This window comes from Monodon monoceros, unplaced genomic scaffold (genome assembly GCF_005190385.1).
Source record: "Monodon monoceros isolate NGI ecotype Baffin Bay Population unplaced genomic scaffold, NGI_Narwhal_1 Super_Scaffold_7, whole genome shotgun sequence".
Taxonomy (NCBI): domain Eukaryota; kingdom Metazoa; phylum Chordata; class Mammalia; order Artiodactyla; family Monodontidae; genus Monodon; species Monodon monoceros.
This window is the reverse complement of record NW_021703784.1, coordinates 84,272,605-84,292,765: the sequence shown is the minus strand read 5'-3', so window position 1 is coordinate 84,292,765 and position 20,161 is coordinate 84,272,605. Positions and strand designations below refer to the sequence as shown.

Genomic DNA, 20,161 nt, shown 5'->3' with positions numbered 1-20,161 from the left:
CGTAAAATAGATAGCTAGTGGGAAGCAGCCGCATAGCACAGGGAGATCAGCTCGGTGCTTTGTGTCCACCTAGAGGGGTGGGATGGGGAGGGTGGGAGGGAGATGCAAGAGGGAGGAGATATGGGAATGTATGTATATGTATAGCTGATTCACTTTGTCATACAGCAGAAACTAACACACCATTGTAAAGCAATTATACTTCAATAAAGATGTTAAAAAAATAAAATAGGGCTTCCCTGGTGGCGCAGTGGTTGAGAGTCCACCTGCCGATGCAGGGGACGCGGGTTCGTGCCCCGGTCCGGGAAGATCCCACATGCCGCAGAGCAGCTGGGCCCGTGAGCCATGGCCGCTGAGCCTGCACGTCCGGAGCCTGTGCTCGGCAACGGGAGAGGCCACAACAGTGAGAGGCCCGCGTACTGCAAAAAAAAAAAAAGAGGGGAGGTCAGGACACTGGATGTGAACTTTGCTACTGCCCCAGGCAGTTCGGAAGTCACTGAGTTCAAAACTCTGTGGCCACAACAGGGTTTCTTGAGGCTAGCAATTTTCTTTTTCCTTTCTTTTTTAATTTGGAGGCTATGTTCACATGTGTGTTCAATTTCTGAAAATTAATCAAGCTAGTTACTTAAGATCTATGTGCTTTTTTGTGTGCACCTTAGACTTGAATAAAGACTTTAAAAATAAACAAACAAACTAAGTAAATTACGGTGTTAGAAGTAAATATATATTATATTTCTAGCTTGGACCCCAAATGGCTGATTCCAATGGCAGTGGATTTGCCAACAAAAGAACAGGTACTAATCTGACCCAGAAAACACCTTATATTTGGGGAACATGTAAAGGTCTCCTTCAGGTGAGACAAAAGCAGTGGGGCTTCTGGGTAGCCCAGGTTACAAGAGAGTGGTCTCACAGGCCAAAAAAAGAAATTCCTGGTCTTTGTCTGCCTCTGCTTTTCCATGCCCATAACTGCAAAGTACTCTCACACACAGTTTATCTTCCAAAAGAAGATTCCCTGAAGGCTCGTCCCTTTGTGTTCCTCTTTTATTTTATTTATTTATTTAATTATTTATTTATTTATTTTTTTGCGGTACGCGGGCCTCTCACCGTTGTGGCCTCTCCGGTTGCGGAGCACGGGCTCTGGACGCGCAGGCTTAGCGGCCATGGCTCACGGGCGCAGCCACTTCGCGGCATGTGGGATCCTCCCGGACCGGGGCACGAACCCATGTCCCCTGCATCGGCAGGCGGACTCTCAACCACTGCGCCACCAGGGAAGCCCTCTACCCTCTTTTTATTTGGCTTCTGGGTGTGGTTCTGGTCAGGACCTGTGTCGAGAAGTTTTCCCCAGCAAGTCTTGTTCTTCAAGATAGATCTGAGAAGCTCCTTCTCACTGGGGTGTCAGTGAATGCTTTTCCCTGGATTTCTGGCTTTAATCTGGCCTCCTGCGGGGATACAAAGGAACAGGTCTCTCTCGAGAAGGAATTTCAAGGCCTCTGGGAGCCAGAAGCAGGTGACTTTGAAGAGCAATAGAGAAACCTTAAAGAAGCCCTGAAGCATCACCCCACGGTGTGGCCTTTTGAACGCCAGCCCTGGGAGAACTGACCATTGGCATGGTCACGGTGGTGACTTGCCTTCTTGGTTGGAACTAACACTGTATTTCGTGCTTGTCTGCTTGGTCTAAAAGGTGAGAAAAGGCCCACAGACAGACTGCTCTGCTCACGAAGAGAGAGAGGACTGCGCTGAAGAAAAGCAATTGTAGGGTGTGACCAAAACGCCCAGAAAGTCTCAGCTATTGGACGCCTCACCCAGTTTCTGCTGGTGCCTGAAGGCCCTGCAGCTAATTAAGCCACTTAGTCAACATTCCAGCCACTCCCCTGTCTGGGGGACTGATTGGGAAGGCTCAGTCTAGGAAGCTTCTGGGGCTAGAGAAAGAAATTCTCAGGCCTCAGGGCCAAATCCAGAGCTCTGTTAATCAAGGGAGCACCTCAAAATCAGAATCCCATTGGGAAGGGAATAAATGCCCAGGCTCTTTGGTTGAAAGATCACATTTTGGAGAATCCAAATTTAGGGATGTTGATCTTGGCAGTTGAGTCCTAAGGCGTCTTCCTGCGTCCTCAGCAGTTTCCCCTGAAGGCCAAGTTAGCTGAGCCCAGGTTGGTTCACGGCTCCACCTCCCCCAAGAATGCTGGAATCCGTGGAGCCACCACGTTTGGGCAGGGCCGCTGGATCAAAACCAGCAGCAGGGAAGGGCCAGCCCTGGGTGGTGCTGACCCACCCCTTCCTGCCACCCACTGGTTTTTCTAATGCAGGTGTTTGTGCTTTTGCTCTCTTCTCTCTTCTTCTCAGATTTCCTAGTCTTTGAGAATACTACCCTCTAGAACTGTGTCACACAGAACCTGTGACTAGAACATGCTTTTTATCTAGTCACCCCTTCATTCATTCATTCATTTATGTTTTTAAACATACAATAATTGAGCATCTACTATATGCCAGAAACCATGCTGAGTGTGGGGAGGACAGAGTCAAGTAAGTCAAGATCTTGCCTTCAAAGAGTTTATATTCTAGGGCTTCCTTGGTGGCGCAGTGGTTGAGAATCTGCCTGCTAATGCAGGGGACACGGGTTCGAGCCCTGGTCTGGGAGGATTCCACATGTCGCGGAGCAACTAGGCCTGTGAGCCACAACTACTGAGCCTGCGCATCTGGAGCCTGTGCTCCTCAACAAGAGAGACCGCGATAGTGAGAGGCCCGCACACCGCGATGAAGAGTGGCCCCCGCTCGCCGCAACTAGAGAAAGCCCTCGCACAGAAACGAAGACCCAGCACAGCAAAAATAAATAAATTAATTAATAAACTCCTACCCCCAACATCTTCTTTAAAAAAAAAAAAAAAAGGAAAAACAAGAAAGAAATTCACTAATCAAATAATAGAACTATTATTCTAAAAAAAAAAGAGTTTATATTCTAGTGGGGAAACAGACAAGTAAATTGTGATAAATACCTTGAGAGAGGTAAGCACAGGTAAGCTCGGGTAAGCTTACCTGGGGCTAGGACGCTCCTTTGGAAGGAGCGTCCAAAAAGCAAATTTGGGAGTCAACAAAGGCTTCCTGAGGGAAGTCACACTTGAATTGAGTTTTGAAGAAGAAATAGAAATTAGTCTATGAAGGCTGGGTTGGAGGGTAGGGTGGGGAGGACATCTTAGCTGGAAGAGACGGTTTGCCTCAAGGCAAACTGATTGGGGCCAAGTTCCGTGTGGCTCAAACCCAGAGTGCATGCCCCATGAATCTCCTCCAGTTGATTGAAGTTATGTGAAGTTTTCAAATGTATTTTCATGTTGTTCCGTGAACCAGAGGGGGTGGCATTTACTTCGGAATCGACATGCCTCTGGGGACTGGGCTGGCCAGTGTGCTCCTAGGCCGTGGCTCAATCTTTACTTTTCGATAGGGTTCCCAGTTTGGGAAGATCAAACACCCCCATCCCAGTCTGTCTCTTGGGCCTGGAGGTTTACTGTGCCTTGGTGTCTTATTTCTGTTTTGGGTGGTGAGCCTTTCTGGAAATGGGCAATTCCACTGGGTCAAGGCCGACTTAAGTCTCCACCCTGGGGAGGACTTCACAAAAGTCCAAAGGTTTTATACTTGAGACTGTATTCCTGATGCTCTTTGAGAGGTAGTCTAGGCCTTTCCACAGTGTGGAAGCCTACAGCAGTGGGAACTTCCCAGGCTCCCACCCACTTGGACCCCCTTCTGGGACTTTCTTTTTGTAAAAAGCACAAATACCATTTGTTGCTAAAGTGACTTATTAAAACTCAACAGTAGCTAAGCTATCTGAATGGTCATTTTGCACCATTTTGGGCATTTAAGACAAAGAAAGCAAACTAAAATTGAATATCAATTATATGTTAGATGCTGTTGGTGCTTTCATAAGTATTATCTTATTGAAGGCTCTATAATGACCCAGTGAGTTGAATGTTATTGTCCAAGAGATTAAATGAATGCCTTGTCCCAGCCACAGCTGCAAAAGGTAGATTTTAACCAAGAATCTGATGACCACGTTATTATGTAATTTCATTCCACTGAGGTGCCTTCTCTCAACTGCTAATCAGAGCCAGTGTTTTGACTTATGGCTCTTGGCAGAGTGGGTGCGATTTTACTTACTCCCTCATGGTTTTGTCTCCCATTACTTCTTCCTTCTCTCCTACTATTTCTTGTGTGAGAACATCCAAAGTCCCACCTGACTCTCTATTTGCGATTCATGTCATTAGCCAGTTTGAGCCCCTTGGTCTGGGAAGTGATATGGAGAAAGGATTCCTTTCCCTCAATTTTTCATCTTGAATGTTCCTGTGAGTGCATCCTGTCCAGTTCCACGGGACTTGACTATGAATGAGATAGGTGGACTCTCAGTGATTCAGTGGTGGATTTGGCTATTGGCTGGTCCCAATGCCAGTTCACCTGTTTGACTATATTCCCACGGCATTGACCTGCCCACCTTAGAAGTCTAGACTGAGAATTGGTCAAGCGTGGATGGGGGATTAAGATGATGCCTGTGTCTGAATTGTATACTGAATTTGACCCCAAACTCAGCTTTAGTAGCACTAGAAAAACATGTTTATGTAGCAGAGATAGGAAAGGTAAAAACGGAGATAAAGACATAAAGAAATGGTTGTCACTGTTATTATTGGTTTGTCTCTTATCTCTAAGTCACCCATGATCTCTAAGCTCATTCAGTGCTGGATAGAATAGAAAGGAGGCTGCATCTCTGGAACTGAAGGCTATTGATTACCACCTCCCACCCCAGGAGATTAGAGAATCACAGAATTTTAGAACGTTAAAGAATTTCTAATCCAGCCCTCTTATTTTACAGATTAAGAGCCTGGGACCTCAAGTATAAAAATCTGCCCAAACTGATACCTAAACCCCATTGGTATTTCATGTTAAGAGTGTGTTTTTATCATTTCGTAGTGCTTTACTCTTCTGTCTGTTATGTCAAGTAACTTTACATTAATCTTATATTATTTCTGACACAGCCAGTTAGCAGCAGCCCTGGAGTTAGAACCCAGACCTCCTGACTTCCCATCTCATGTTATCTACTAGGTCCAATCCCGTCATAATTTGGAATAATTGTAAACTGTGCTCTTTAGCCAGACCTTCCGATATTCAAGAAGAAGCTTAAGATGTATCATTTGTGAAGCCTGGTGTTCACTGGCAGGACCTTTCCAGAAAGCATTTATGTGATCTAGGAAATGGACACAGTGAACAGAAGGGACTGAGGAGATTTTGGAGGGTGTGAACTTCTAGGTTTCATTCATTCTCAGGATCGATGAGGACACTGTATCTGTCAGAGAGATTCTGACTTCTTGGTCAGTGAGCACCCTTAACATGGTTAAACCAGGTCTTACAGGATCTAGCACGGGTGAAGAGACTGGTTGTTGGAAATTCCCAGCTGTTTTAGAGTTCCAGTCCCTTTTCCTGTGGGTGTGACATTCTTTAGGGGACCAGGGAATTCCCAGATGTGGGACAGTCGCAACTGTAATCGCCGTTCTGTGGTGCTTGGAGCTGGCAGCACTGGTATTTCCGGCATTCTTTTTCAAGTACCTTGACCACCTTGGGGGAAAGCCCCATCAACAAACACTATTTTTGCTCTTGAGGGTCTGACCTAGTGTCCCCCCATTAGGGCCATTTCTGGACATTGTCTCTTCTGTGCCTCTGAGGTCTTTAGACTTGGGTAGCAGAGGGTCAGATGGGTGATGCCCATTGCAGACCTCACATCCTCCAGGCAAAAACACACCGGTTGCTTTTAGGTTCCTTGGGGAACATTCTGTTGTCACCTCATTGAACCAGCGAAGGAGGAAAAATAATTTGGTGCCAGATAAGTTGACACAGAAGTGTGCCGGCAGGAAATCCGAATCCAGCACCACATCTAATGAGCCTGTTATTTTTATTTTATTTTATTTTATTTTTGCGGTACGCGGGCCTTTCACTGTTGGGGCCTCTCCCGTTGCAGAGCACAGGCTCCAGACGCGCAGGCTCAGTGGCCATGGCTCATGGGCCCAGCCGCTCCGCGGCATGTGGGATCTTCCCGGACCGGGGCACAAACCCATGTCCCCTGCAGTGGCAGGTGGACTCTCAACCACTGCGCCACCAGGGAAGCCCTAATGAGCCTATTATTAGAGGCTCTTGGCAGAGCAAGGGAAAGCAAATGCAAATGAAAAGCAGGTCCTGAGAACTGTTTAAAATTTAGCACCAGCCCCATTACACGTTCCCTTTGGAGTCACAGAGGATGTTTTGCATGATAAGCTGAGCTTGCCTTTGAAACAGGACTCACATGGATTTGTGTGAGAAAGACAGGGCAGTGACTGCAAAATTAACAGCTGTTTAAACAGTTTAGTGGAGAAGCTAAGGCTGAAGGCAATTATAGGCTCATTGTTCAAGTTTAAATTATACAAACTGCTCTCCCATCGCATGGCCTTACTTTGCTGGGCAATGGAGAGAGATGTGGCCTAATTGGCTTATACTGTAGTAAAGAATTACATTGCTAAATCTTCCATCCGGAAGGCACCCGGGTAGAAATAGAGGTGGTGAACAGTGTGGGGAGAGCATCAGGCTTGATGGATTTGGTATAACCAAGCCATGCCTGGGCTTTCAAAATCCTTATTTCTTGGTTCCGTCTGCATGGCCACAAGTTGTAGGGAGGGAACATTCATGAGGGAATAAGTGTGCACATTCGAAATAACTTACTGTCTTTACACAGTGGACCTACCCAGATCAGGCCTTGCCCTTTCTGTTCATTGCCAAAGAAGTAAATCTGTAAGCTGTCATGACCTCAGGCCTCCTCCTGTGTCCAACTCACCTTTCTCTGATAGCCATTTCTTTTGCTTGGAACTGGGACAGTCACTGAACCTCCACCATATTCATGATGGTAATGGGATGCAGCATTACTGCCTTGACTCTTATTTGAATCAGTGCCTGTGCTAAAAACCAATGTGTGGACACCAAGATTGGCATCTGGTGGGAGCTTCGGTCTCTGGTTTGGACCAACAGATTTCCAAATTGTGTGTATGCCATTTATTTGCTAAGCTCTGGACAAACTGCATAGGTAATTTAGGAGACCCCTTATTCCTCCAGGTTTCTGTTCAAATGTCCCCTTATCACGAAGCCCTCCTTCTCTGACCACTGGATGCAAAATAACTCTGCTTTCTTCCCACCTGTCACCCACTTCCTAGCACATTATCTCCACTTGAAATATATTTATTCGTTTATTTGTTATCCCACTAAAATGTACAGCCCGTGAGAGCAAGGGCTTTGTCTATTGTGATATTTTATCACCTAGAATAGCATGGGGCCTGTAATATATGGCCAGTGGGAATTTGTGGAACAGATGCAGAATGGTAGGAGGGGTGCTAGGTAGTATGCTGCCAGTCTTCTGTAGAAGGGCCTGGTTCCCAGGAGAAAGCACAGTGCCCTCTATAGTTGCTCTCCAATTCTTAATTTCTTTGAGCAAACATTTATCAAGTGCTTGGGACCAGGTGTTAAAGGTGCTCTTAGGGTTCAAATATTGGTAGAGGATGTAGACATTTAAATTAAATCCATCCTTTAAGATCCAGCTCTGGTATCAGCCCCTCCTGGGGGCCTTTCTTGAACAGGCTTCTTCCCCAAAGCTAGGTTAGGCACCATTCTTACCGTGTCCCATAACATCCTGTACAGGGCCTTATCATGACCCATATGTAAAGCAGACAAGTACCACGCAACGTGCTTTGTGTTTCGCCTTAAGAGCTCCTTAAGCACGAGGATTACACCTTACTCATCACTGACTATAGTGTTGGACACACAGAGTCCTCAGTAAATACCAGTTATCCTTGTTATTGCCGCTGTTACTATGTGCATTCAGTAACCAGCATTCACATAGCTGTGGATGTGTGTAATCTCATTTGAAAAACTATATCTGTTCTAGGGATGTAATGAAAGTTGTTAAGAGAGTCAATCCTAAGAGTTCTCATCACAAGGAAAAAATTGTTTTCTATTTCTTTAATTTTGTACATATATTAGATGATGGATGTTTTCTAAACTTACCGTGATAATCACTTCATGTTGTATGTAAATCAAATTATTATGCTGATCTCCCTGTGCTATGTGGCTGCTTCCTACTAATGACCACCTAGAGGGGTGGGATAGGGAGGGTGGGAGGGAGACACAAGAGGGAGGAGATATGGGGATATATGTATATGTATAGCTGATTCACTTTGTCGTACAGCAGAAACTAACACACCACTGTAAAGCAATTATACTCCAATAAAGATGTTAAAAAAATTATCTTGCTGCTTACCTTAAACTTATACAGTGCTGTGTGTCAATTATATCTCAATAAAACTGGAAGAAAAAACCCCAGAATTATAGGAAGAAATAAAGAGCATTGGAAATGGTGAATATAAAATAAAGCAAAAACAAAACTATATCTGTTCTTCTGAAGATATATAAGGCTTAGAAGCAGCTCTGTATTATGCTATACAATATTATTTAATGTTATGTTCTATAATAGTCTCCATTTCAAGCTCTCCTTGTGTTCTGGGGGCTGCAGGGATCAGTTAGACTGGTCTAGGATCTTTACAAAGAGTTCTCCAGGGACTCCCTGCATCCCCAGAGGCCAGCCAAGGCTCTGATGCACTTTAATAATGATTTTCTATGTGCAGAGGTTAGGAGCTCCTCTGAGCCTGGAGCACATGTTTAACTTCAAGAGGGCAAGTGACAGGCATTCTCTCAGTACTTGTGGGTTCATGACATTTTGATGCTGCCACTTTGATGCGGCTGTTTTGATTCAGGGCTTCAGGGACATTTTGTCATGGCTTAAAAGACAAATCATTAAACATACAGCGATTTTGTGCAACTAAGAAGTGTGGCCAGTAGGCATCCGACCACACTGCTGGATCGGGTGTGTATGTTAACCTAATATTTGTGTGTTTTCATTTGGACACAGCTGCCTTGATGCTTGACACTTTCATCACATCATATGGATCCTGCCAGGATGTCTGGTTTAAATACGTGTGAGTCTCACTGAAATACCAGCCATGTGCCTGATTCTAACTTCGGTGGCAGGAGGGCTTCGAATGAAGCAGAAGGCAGGGGATTCCGCTCTCAAGGGGCTCCTAGAGTTTTTGCCAAGGGCTGGCTAACGAACGCATTCACCACTTCTGAACGCGTACGGCCCCCATTCTCCGTTGGCAGCTTCCTGGTTTACAGCTTCAGATTACTGGCTGGAGAAGTGTTTAAAAAATATAAAAAGATCCTAATGCAAGCATAGAAATATGGTCTATCCGTGTTAAAAAGATAGTTATGATCATTTTCCCTGCTGTGCTGTAAAAAGAACTTTTCCGTCTGTTTCACTTGGTGACAGGAGGAAGTGGTACTTACTGCTCACCGGTCAGAAAGCCCCCGTCTGCTTGCTGTGAGCTTCATGCCCTATTTTCTTCTTTAGACTGTCTGAGCGATCATTAACACACACGTATGCCAGATAGAGATTGCCCCCAGACTAACTAGATGAGTAGAATATTAGGCCATTAAGGGAAGCCCAAGAAGCTTATATTTTGACTAATGTTATCATCTGGGCGTTCTACCAGACCATGTCACATTATTCCTAATTTTAAAATATTCTGTTATTTATTTATTTATAATTTTTATTGGAGTATAGTTGATTTACAATGTTGTGTTAGTTTCAGGTGCACAGCAAAGGGATTCAGTTATACATATACATATATCCATTCTTTTTCAGATTCTTTTCCCATGTAGGTCATTACGGACTATTGAGAAGAATTCCCTGTGCTATACAGTAGGTCTTTGTTGATTATCTATTTTATATATAGTAGTGTGTATATGTTAATCCCAAACTCCTAATTTATCCCTCCCCCCCCCACCTTTCCCCTTTGGTAATCATAAATTTGCTTTCTAAATCTGTGAATCTGTTTCTGTGTTGTAAATAAGTTCATTTGTATCGTTTTATTCTGGAAGCAAGTATATTAGGCAGCCTGTTATGAAAAAGTAAATCTTGTGTTGGGTCCCTGGTCTTGACTCTGAGATTCTGGAAGCTAAGCTTGGTGTCTTGAAAGAACGATGGTGCAACTGGGTGGGTCCCCGAACTTAAATGTCACGCTTGTCGTGAATGTTCCCCGGAGAAAGGAACTACTTGTGTTGGCTGCCATGCCAGGCCCCCAACATACATTATCATGTTTAACTTCCACAAGGTAGGCCTCGAGCCCTTCTTTCTATAAACCACACAGCTAGCAAGTGATAGAGTCATGATTTGAACCCAGGCTCTCTGTTTCCAAAACCCACACCATTTCCATTATAACCAGTGATTCCAGACCACTAACCTGAAGAGTTCTGTTGGTTCCAAAGGAAGATCTTCCCAGTCTGTGGTGAGAATATCTGGGTGAAGCTGACACCTGCCTATCTGGCAAGGTATTGTCGTTTATTCAGAGACTGTGACTTGTCTTTCTAGGTGTTAAAGAACTTGTTTTGTTTGTTTGTCACATGATGGTGGTTGTAAATGGCAGCTAACAAAGGCGTCCTAAGACGTCAAAGTGAAAACTTGGCCTCCCTATGTTGGTCCCCAAGCTTAAATTTGAAATTTTATTGGCCTGGGAAGTGACATAGCTGGAAAAAAAGGCAGTATACTCATTATCCTGGCAAGGGCTCCATTGGCAGAGTCTTAGCATAGCTTGGGTTCATATGGGGTTTTTCTGGAAGAGGGCTGGGGTGCCTCTACGGGTGAAGGTGATCGCATGCTTCTTAAAGCCATACTTCTTTGACACGGGGTAGCATGACTATTGGCAGCTTAGAGGAGTCCTGATAATGCAAGTGACCTTTTAAAAACCACAATGGAATGAATTTTTTTTTACTAGATAAACCATCTTTTCCAAAAGAGAGGTAAAACTTGGACTGCTAGCATTTATGACTTTTCTGTGTCCAGAATGGGGAAGGCTTGAGCTCAGAGGCATTTAATTTAGCAGTGACTTAGGCTGTGACGCTCCTGACCTTAGATTATTCAAAAGCCATCTTCTTGCTGTTGATACAAGAATGAAAGAGCTCAGGTTTTGAAGCCAGGCATATATGGAGTTTGACTATCCATTCCTTTTAGCCTGTGACCCTGGGCAAGTTACTTTCTGTAAAACAGGGCAGAGATACTTGCCTCAGAGAGTTAGCATGGTGGGCAACTCTTGGAAAAACCTCCCACTGCCTATGTGATGCCTTTTTCTGTGATGATCCAAGATAATAAGGATAAAAGCACTTGGCGTGTTGGCGTTCAGCGTGTCCTAGTAACCTGCTTATAGGCAAACTGGAATTCAGGGTGACCTGAATTGCCCTGGTTTTTACTTTCCTGCCCATGGTTCCAGATTCCCAGCTGTGCCTGGGGAAGGCTGTTTCGCCTCCTACAACCTGAGACCCTCAAACTGCAGAGATGCCCAGCGGACTCTAAGCACTGCCTCCCCTTCTGTTTTAGTGCCAACAACATGCCCAAGCAGGTGGAAGTACGGATGCACGACAGCCACCTCAGCTCGGAGGAGCTGAAGCCCCGGCATCTGGGGCTGCGCTTGTGTGACAAGCTGGGGAAGAATCTCCTGCTCACGCTGACCGTGTTCGGTAGGTGACAGGCCTGCCCCACCCTCCCCTCTTCCCCTGGTCTCTCCTGGCTAAGTGTGGAAGCTGCTTCTGGAAGCCAGCCCTCCCCCTGGAAAGCAAGCCACACGCTCTGCCTAACTCTGCCTTTACCCAGGCACGGCTGCCTCAGTGATGCCATCTTCCCTGCCACCTGCCCTAGCCATGTTTGCCCCCTTGGGATTCTTGTGGTTCTCAAATTTCAGTATGCGTGTACATTTCCCATGGGTATGTCAGCATGCAGGTTCCCAGGCCCTACTCACAGAGACTCTGGGCCACTCGGAGTGAGACCTAGGAATCTGCATCTTAGCAAACCTTCTAGGTGATTCCAAAGCAGATGGTCAGTATACCACATTTAGAGAAGTACCTGTGTCCAGAAAAATGCAACAGTTGCCCTAAACCCCACTAACAGGGCTCCCAAAGTCTGACCTTCTTCAAGCACCTCATTAACTTAGATTCAGTTAGCATATTGGCTAACGAGGTCCGTGTGGAAGAGGCTTGTCCCAAAGCCTTGATCCACTCCAGCTCCACCTCAAAAGCCTTACTCCCCTGCCTCTGGCCTCACCCAAGCTCTGGTTGTCCTTTCGTGTGACTGTTGATACAGACTTGGCCTTGGGTTTTCAACCAGGATTGATTGAAAATGGGGAAAATTGCGGTTTCTTATAGTGACAACCACATCTTTTCCTTTCTCAACGCCCCCTCCTTGTTCTTCAACTCTTATGAGGCTATACAATGAAGCAATGAAGAGCCATCTACACACACACACACACACACACACACACACACACACACACACACACATCGTCCATGGCTTCTCCGTCGAGTCAGTCATCTTGGATGTCGGTGGACTAGAGTCAGGCCTGGGAACTTGCCCCCCAGCTCAGTTCACTTAATAGAAGAAGACCACAGGTATGGTAGGGTTTTCCAAGGGTTACCCTCCACAGAAGCAAATTTCATTCATCATAGGTTTTGAAGAAGTGTGTTTGTCACCTGTGGAAGAAAAAAAGATAAGGCTTTTGGCCATGTTACTCCCTTTGCATATCTGGAGTTAACACCATAGCCACATACCTAGGACCTCCCTCCCCCCCTTACTCCAGAAGGTAGTTTATGTTGGCCACCAGTTTGGAGAGATCCAAGGTTTTCTTGTGGAATCCCTGTGTATGCAAAGTGAAAGGCTCCTGCTAGCATCTCTGCCCAAATTGTTTCCTCCCAAATTATATATTTTTAGACCCCCACCTTGACCTCCCCTAAGATCAGCAAGTCTCAAGATTATGTACAAGGACACAGAAGTCAAAGACAAAACTTCTTGAGGATAAGCCATGGGGAAATTATCGGAAGTCAAAGAAAATAGAAGAATAAAGAAAACACCCCAGCTTGGTCACTTAAATGTCCCTTTTATCTGGTATTCAGTTCAAAAGGGAAGAAAAACATTAAACACCATGGAGTGTGGCCAGCCTAGGCTGCGAAGAGAAGCAGTATCTGGCACTGTGGATTATTTCTGCTGACAATCTGTGACTCTGCAAGTGGATGATATCCTCAAAGAAGTCAGAGTCAAGTTGCCAGGTTATATTTCCCACAAAGCCTTGAGAAGGCTCTTCTTGACTCTTCCGGTGCTGCCTTCTAGAATAGTTGGAGATACAAAGTATTTTCTCACGAGTCATCAAAATTCACTTTTCTAATGGTATTTTTGTGATGTGCTAGTCATCCTCTGATGATGGAGAAGTATGAGGAAGGTCAGTGTCATTGAACTACATCTCTAGAGCTATTCATTTGATGAGGGCAAAAGCTAAATTCATATTTTTCCCCCTTTCTGATAGGTGTCATCCTGGGGGCCGTATGTGGAGGGCTTCTTCGCTTGGCATCTCCTATCCACCCTGATGTGGTTATGTTAATAGCCTTCCCAGGGGATATACTCATGAGGATGCTAAAAATGCTCATTCTGCCTCTAATCATCTCCAGTTTAATCACAGGTAAGACCACCTCTCTGGCACTGGGCCAAAGCGGGTCATACTCCCACTCCAGCTTTTGGATTGACCATAGATTCTCAGTTTGGTTGAATCAGTGAATGTGATCATCTGTGTCATTTCACTTCAGAGCCTCGGTTTTTCCTGTCTCTAAAATTGGGATAAGCAACCCTAGAAAAAGAGTTTGCCATCTATTGGTTGGTCCATCTGTCTGTCTAGCAACAAAAGATAAAAAGGAAATAGCCGCATGTTAAAAGTGATCATATCTAGTGATTTTAATTTTTAATGTATACTTTTCTCATTTCCCAAATTGTATTTGTTCAGAAACTGACAAATAAAGGTAACAAATAGAAAAAGAAATTTTCTCTTTACTACTTAATTGGGTGTAGAGGGAAGTGGGTATTAAAAATAAATGAAATACTAGATATGAAACCCTTCGAGTTTTTCAGAAGAAAGGTACCCTTAATGTATAGGTCATGTTCACTTGTCTTTTGGCTGAAAGAGTTGTTTTATTTGAAAGAATTTTTTCCCCTCCCTGGGCTTATACTGGTAGTTTCCTCCTTACCAAATAATATTATTCAAACAAGGTATAAATTGATGAAGTTTAGAGGCTAAGCTCTGAGTTAGGGATGAAGAACTGGGCTTTGGTTTATATCTGGGTGCCAACAGGCTGGGTGACCTTGAGAAAGCTGTACCTCTGGACCATCCACCTTATGAAGGTAGTGAAGCTCTGGTAACTCCAAGGGATTCAGATGCTACAGTCTCACAGCTGGTTGATCAGTGAATCCAGTGAGGGAAAGAGCTAGGACTCAGTGTCAGGAGGATCTTATCATTCAGCCCCAGATTGAGTGAAGCTATGTTTTACTTTAAATGCTCCTTTTTAAACCAGAGAAAATTTGTTCTCCATGCCTGTTTAACAGATTGTACACTGGCCAACCTGGTAAGGAAACCTCACTTCCGTTGGCCAGAATTAGACTTCAGGTTGTAAGGCGAAACGTGTCACATATGGGTCAGCTTCATTCAGAGAATTATTAACATCAGTAATAACTTCCTCCCCCACAGCAAAAAAGACTGATCCCCAGAAAGGGTTGCATCTCTCAGTCTAGTAAAAGCAGGAACTGAAACCAGGAAGTAGAAAAAATGAAGAAACTACTGGAAAAAAAACCCAATGAAGGCTGGAGTTTTTGTGACTTGCTTGGAATTTCCGCTAACCATCACAGAAGCTCCTGAAATATAGATGAAGCTCCCACCCATGCTGGGTGTTTTGTGCACCTGTTCTCACATCCCTACTTGAGATCAGAAAATGTGGTATCCATCAAGTTTCACCTCAGGGGAATGAGAAGGCTGTGCTAGAATCACTTTTCCAGACTTTTGATTTCATGACCAGTAATGTATTCAAAAGACGTTTTGAATACACAGGGCTACCAATCTTTTATTTTCCTAAGCGAGGATATTAAAACCAACAAAAAAACCTAGCATGTACCAGGACCACCACTTCATAAAGAAAGGATATCTTAATATCAAATAATTGGGAAGGACATAATCTCAGAATTAAAAATTGAAGAGAGTATTCAATTTTAACTCACTCTTGCAGACTGACAAAAAGTAGTCACCAACCAGTTTATAAACCCTGAACCAGATGTTCTCCAACTCTCCCCAGTTCTCTAGAATCTCAAAAATATCCTTGGAAAATTGAATTGTAAACTGTGGAATTGACCAAATATTCAGGTGAAGAAGCTTTAATTAACCATTAATACGTTTGAGTAATACGAAGCCGAGGGTTGGTTATAGGTATGCAGAGAGGGGCTAGTAACAGGAAAATAATAGAACTAATAATTCTGGATTTCTTTTCCATCCAGGGTTGTCAGGCCTGGATGCTAAAGCCAGTGGCCGCTTAGGCACGAGAGCTATGGTATATTACATGTCCACGACCATCATCGCTGCGGTGCTGGGGGTCATCCTGGTCTTGGCTATCCACCCGGGGAACCCCAAACTCAAGAAGCAGCTGGGGCCTGGGCAGAAGAACGATGAAGTGTCCAGCCTGGATGCCTTTCTGGACCTTATTCGAAATCTCTTCCCCGAAAACCTTGTCCAAGCCTGTTTTCAGCAGGTAACCTAGAGTTCTGATATCCATTGTTCTCCAAACTCCTAAGTTACAAAGGTGGTAACTTAGAGACTGTTTCAACAAATCAGCTCTGGGGGGTAATTTTTTTCATATTTATACTCTGCCTAGGGGTTGTATGGGGTCAACTGGGGCAGGAGTTTAGGATTGGAGTCGTGTTGTCTTTGTTTTTTTAACCTTCCCTTTCTTTTGCAGTACACTTAATAACATTTAGCTCTGGGATCCCTCTTCTCCTTTTTTTCTTTGATCTCTTTTTCTTCTCTTTGGTTCTTGTCTCTGTGTCATCCAAGGGGACATTTTGATCACCCTTGCCCACAACTCTCTAGAGTACTCAGTGGTTCTTGATCTTAGCAGTATAGCAAAACCACATGTGGTCCATTTAAAAATGCACGTGCTCTACAGAATCAGAATCTCCAGGGTGGGCCCGGGGACTGGGTATTTGTCAAATTCTGGTAGTAATACATGAGGATTTTGGAAAGTTTATAGATGCACATAAAGTAAAAATTCAGGTCCCCACGTCGCTTCCCTAGAGCTACTCATGTTTCCTCCTATATATTTTCTTTGTCACATACGCGTGTGTACGTGTGCATAAAGTTTTAAAAAGTTCAGCTTGGGTGGTGCTGCATCGTACATACTGTGTTACACCTTGCCTTTTCGTTTAACAGTGTTTTAGCATCATCTCTCTCTTTCGTTTTTCATTGTTGTGTAGTATTTCTAAAGGATAAATTCTAGAAGCAAAACTGTCCTGCCAAAGAGTTGATATTTTGAATTTGCTGGATGTTGCAAAAATAGCCTTACAAAATTTGTATCGATATATATGTTCCTACCAGCTGCACACAGGCATATCTAGTTTTTAACACACGACTTTTAAAACCAGTTGATTCTGCTGGGTGTGTTACCGACCAGGGTTCTTGGACTCTTTAATCAATAGAAATTGATAAGAGGCCAGACGAGAAGTTCAGGCAAGGCTTTTTTGGACTTGTGCTGCCATACAGTGAAAACAAGTAACAGCTTCCCTCGCTCCCTCCCTGGGGGTGGGGGGCAGGGCCGGCAAGCTGGTCCCTTAAATGGGGTGAGGGTGAGGATGGGTCCAGGGCTCAGGCGGGAGGGGTGGCTTGGGTGGCGTGCCCACCCCCTTGGTGGTGCTGTGTGCAGCTTTTGCTTTTGCTCCAGACACCTCAGAAGTGGCAGTCGGGTTTTGGGTCTTTTTGTATCTGGTTGTTCATAATTTGCCCCAACTGCGCATGCACGCAGTTAGAGTCCCTTATAGTTTCTTTGTATCCTGCTGTCTGTCCAGGTGCAAGCACTGCAGCAAAGAGTCCCAGATATCCCGGGTCCCAGATCCCAGCCTCCTTCAAGTGGAACCACTGAGTTAGCTGCCCAGGCCCCCCTCACCAGCCTGTTGTCTAGACCTACGTTTAGGTTCGAATACACCTCAGTTCACATTAACTCTGGTTGGAAGTAAACTAGAATCAAGGAACCTCCTTCAACCATTTCCAGGGAATCACAGAAGAATACATTGAGGAAACAGGTCGCAGAGAAGAAAAGTCTGCATTCCCAGCTGCCCCCAAAGTGCCATTGCCCATCACCGCTGAGCCCAGTTGACTCTGGATAAATCTGGAATATGGTCTCTGATTTCCAATACCACTTCAGAGGCACTTGTAGCAAGGAGCTATATTAAAGGAAACATTCCAGGCAGGGGAAGTTGGGTGGAGAGTGAATAGAACCAGGCTAGGGAAGGGGTGCTTACTGGTACCCTCTCTGTGCAATGTGCCTGCCCCTCAGCCAGCCTGCTTAGAAAGATGAGTTTGCTTGCTTTGGGGTGATAGACGCAACCGGGTGCCAAGTCTATTCTTAACGTTTTGGAAAGAGCGCTCTGGAGCTGTAGCAGCTGGAGGCTGAGCTGGTAGGAGTCTGGGGGTAGGGGTAGCATCGGAAGGACGGGGAGTGACAGGTTTGGGCCTCCCTTCTGTGCCCCATCACGACCACGCTCCATGCAAGAAGGAGTCCCTTTCGTCTGAGTCAGTGAGGCAGAACTGAGAAGCAGGCAGCACCCAGAGCTGTTGCTCTGGGCTGGGGTGAATTTCTGTGGTGTCAGCCATGCTTATGCTCCCTGACCTCTCTGGTCGATGGGCAATCTCTAGTGTCCCCCAGGGCAAGGGGCACTGGGGGACACTAGAATAGAGGACCACGCCATTCCCTGCCTCAGCCCTGCCCTGGACCCATCCCTCCACTGACAAAATTCATCTGAGGAGTGAGCCCTTAGTCCTCCAGCTATAAGCCCAAAGACATGGTCCTTTGGGTTAGATCACTCAGAGAAATAATCATGTGGAATATTTGACTGCAGGGTGAGGGAGGGTGCAGCTTCCTTAAGCCAGACTCCAGGCAGCCCAGAGGAAAGGAAGCTTAAACTAGGTGCAGTCAACAGGCTTAGGAGGGTCTTGAAGAGGGTTGGAAGAAAGGGAACTCTTTGACGGTGACATGGAATTACCAGAGAGAAAGGGTGCCGGGTGATGCCTTCCGTGCCCTTGGGGTACAGCTGGGAGTGGTTTCAAATAACCTCTCTTGGGTGGAGGGAGCTTCAGGACCAGAGTTAGACACAGAGACATAAAGAGAAAGGCGTGCTGTCTCCAGTGCAGAGGCTCCTCCCCCAAGGTGGCAGGACCTGTGTCTCTGAGAGCAGGGAGGCCTCCTGTTCACTGCTTCGGGCTGACTCTGAACCAAGGTGAGGTTTCCAAGGTGGCAACGGGCTGTCAGGTGTGGCCTGACCACATTCATCAGGCCCAGTGAGAGTGACCACATGGGGTCCTTTCTTCCGGGGAATTCACTGAACTGGGTTTGCTCCTTTGGCCGATATTTGGGTGCACAGGATGCCACAGAGAATGAACCAGTCGGGGTCCCTGCTCAGGGGAGCTGACTTACTTTCAGGGACTGCGGGGAGATAGACCAGAACAAATGTCAGGTAAACGCACAAGGTACTTGAAAATTAAGGTAAGTGCACTGTGAGAGCTGGAGCAGGATGATGGGCTAGTAACTGGGGGAGACGTCTGAGCTGAGACGATAAAGGGTCAGGATGAGCCAGCCCGGGGCTTCCCTGGAGGCGCAGTGGTTAAGAATCCACCTGTCAATGCAGGGGACACGGGCTCAAGCCCTGGTCTGGGAAGATCCCACACGCCGCGGAGCAACTAAGCCCGTGCGCGACGACTACTGAGCCTGCGCTCTAGAGCCCGTGAGACACAACTACCGAGCCCACGTGCTGCAGCTACCGAAGCCTGTGCACCTAGAGCCCGTGCTCTGCAACAAGAGAAGCCACCGCAACGAGACGCCCACGTACCGCAACGAAGAGCAGCCCCTGCTCTCCAGCAACTAGAGAAAGCTGGTGCGCAGCAACGAAGACCCAAACGCAGCCAAAAATAAATAAATAAAATAATTAAATTTATTAAAAAAAAAAAAAGAGTGATCCAGCCTGAGGAGAACTGGGGGACGAGCCCGCTAAGCAGGGGCAGAGGCTCATGGAGGTTGGCAAGCATTTGGTGAGAAGAGAAGCAAGGCTGCTGCTTGGGGAGTGGAGTGGGTGCAGGCGGACCTGGCAGGCCAGGGTCAAACTCTGGTTCTTATTCTAAGAGTTTAGGCAAGGAGATGACTGTTTTTCTATTTTTATTTAATTAATTAATTTATTTATTTTTGCGGTACGCGGGCCTCTCACTGTTGTGGCCTCTCCCGTTGCGGAGCACAGGCTCCGGACGTGCAGGCTCAGCGGCCATGGCTCACGGGCCCAGCTGCTCCGCGGCATGTGGGATCTTCCCGGATCGGGGCACGAACCCATGTCCCCTGCATCGGCAGGCGGACTCTCAACCACTGCGCCACCAGGGAAGCCCTGTTTTTCTACTTTTAAAAAATCAACCTGGTAGCTCTGGATATAGACAGAGCTCCAGGTAGCTACTTACCTGGGGATCGCAGGTAGCCAGGAAGAGGAGGTGAGTCACTGAGCAGGCTTTTGCAGGTTTTAAGGTGAGAGACCCTGGTGGCTCGGACTGGAGTTGGCAGCCAGCTGGGGTTCTTCAACCCAAACAGGGTTGAACTGAGAATTCAGAGAACCCGGCCTGTCGTCCAACCTTCCACTCAGCTGCTGAGCCGTGCTCTCTGGAAGCTAGATTTTGGAGCTGAACATAACTCATTTTGAATGCTGCTTCAGTAAACTACTAGCTGTCTGTCCTGGGGTTAGTTACTCAGCCCTGTGAGCCTTGAGGGGCTCCTGTTGAAACAAGAAGTAATAGTTGTCAAAGGTGGAGCAGCTGGCCGCCCCCCTGTTCCTGGAAGCACCATTTATTCAGGCCCATGGCCGTTACTCCTTTGAACTTGAACTTTGGCTTCTTTAGCCTTCTCAGGATAGGCCTACAGTTGGCTCTGATCCCCACTTTGTCCCCAGGAGGGTGACTCTGTT

At 46.0% G+C, this 20,161-nt stretch overlaps 1 protein-coding gene across 4 annotated transcripts in view; it reads left to right on the top strand.

Moving 5' to 3' along the window:
- Positions 1–20,161, top strand: part of SLC1A2 (solute carrier family 1 member 2) — a 145,318-nt gene that overhangs the window by 80,201 nt on the left and 44,956 nt on the right. For all 4 annotated transcript variants that reach the window (XR_003791481.1, XR_003791480.1, XM_029208250.1 and 1 more), the window contains exons 2-4: positions 11,477–11,616; positions 13,449–13,601; positions 15,455–15,705. Coding sequence is in view for 2 of the 4 variants with exons in the window: in XM_029208250.1 (XP_029064083.1) it covers positions 11,477–11,616; positions 13,449–13,601; positions 15,455–15,705 (544 nt within the window). In the remaining 2 variants the exon portion in view is untranslated. The remainder of the gene's footprint in view (positions 1–11,476; positions 11,617–13,448; positions 13,602–15,454; positions 15,706–20,161) is intronic.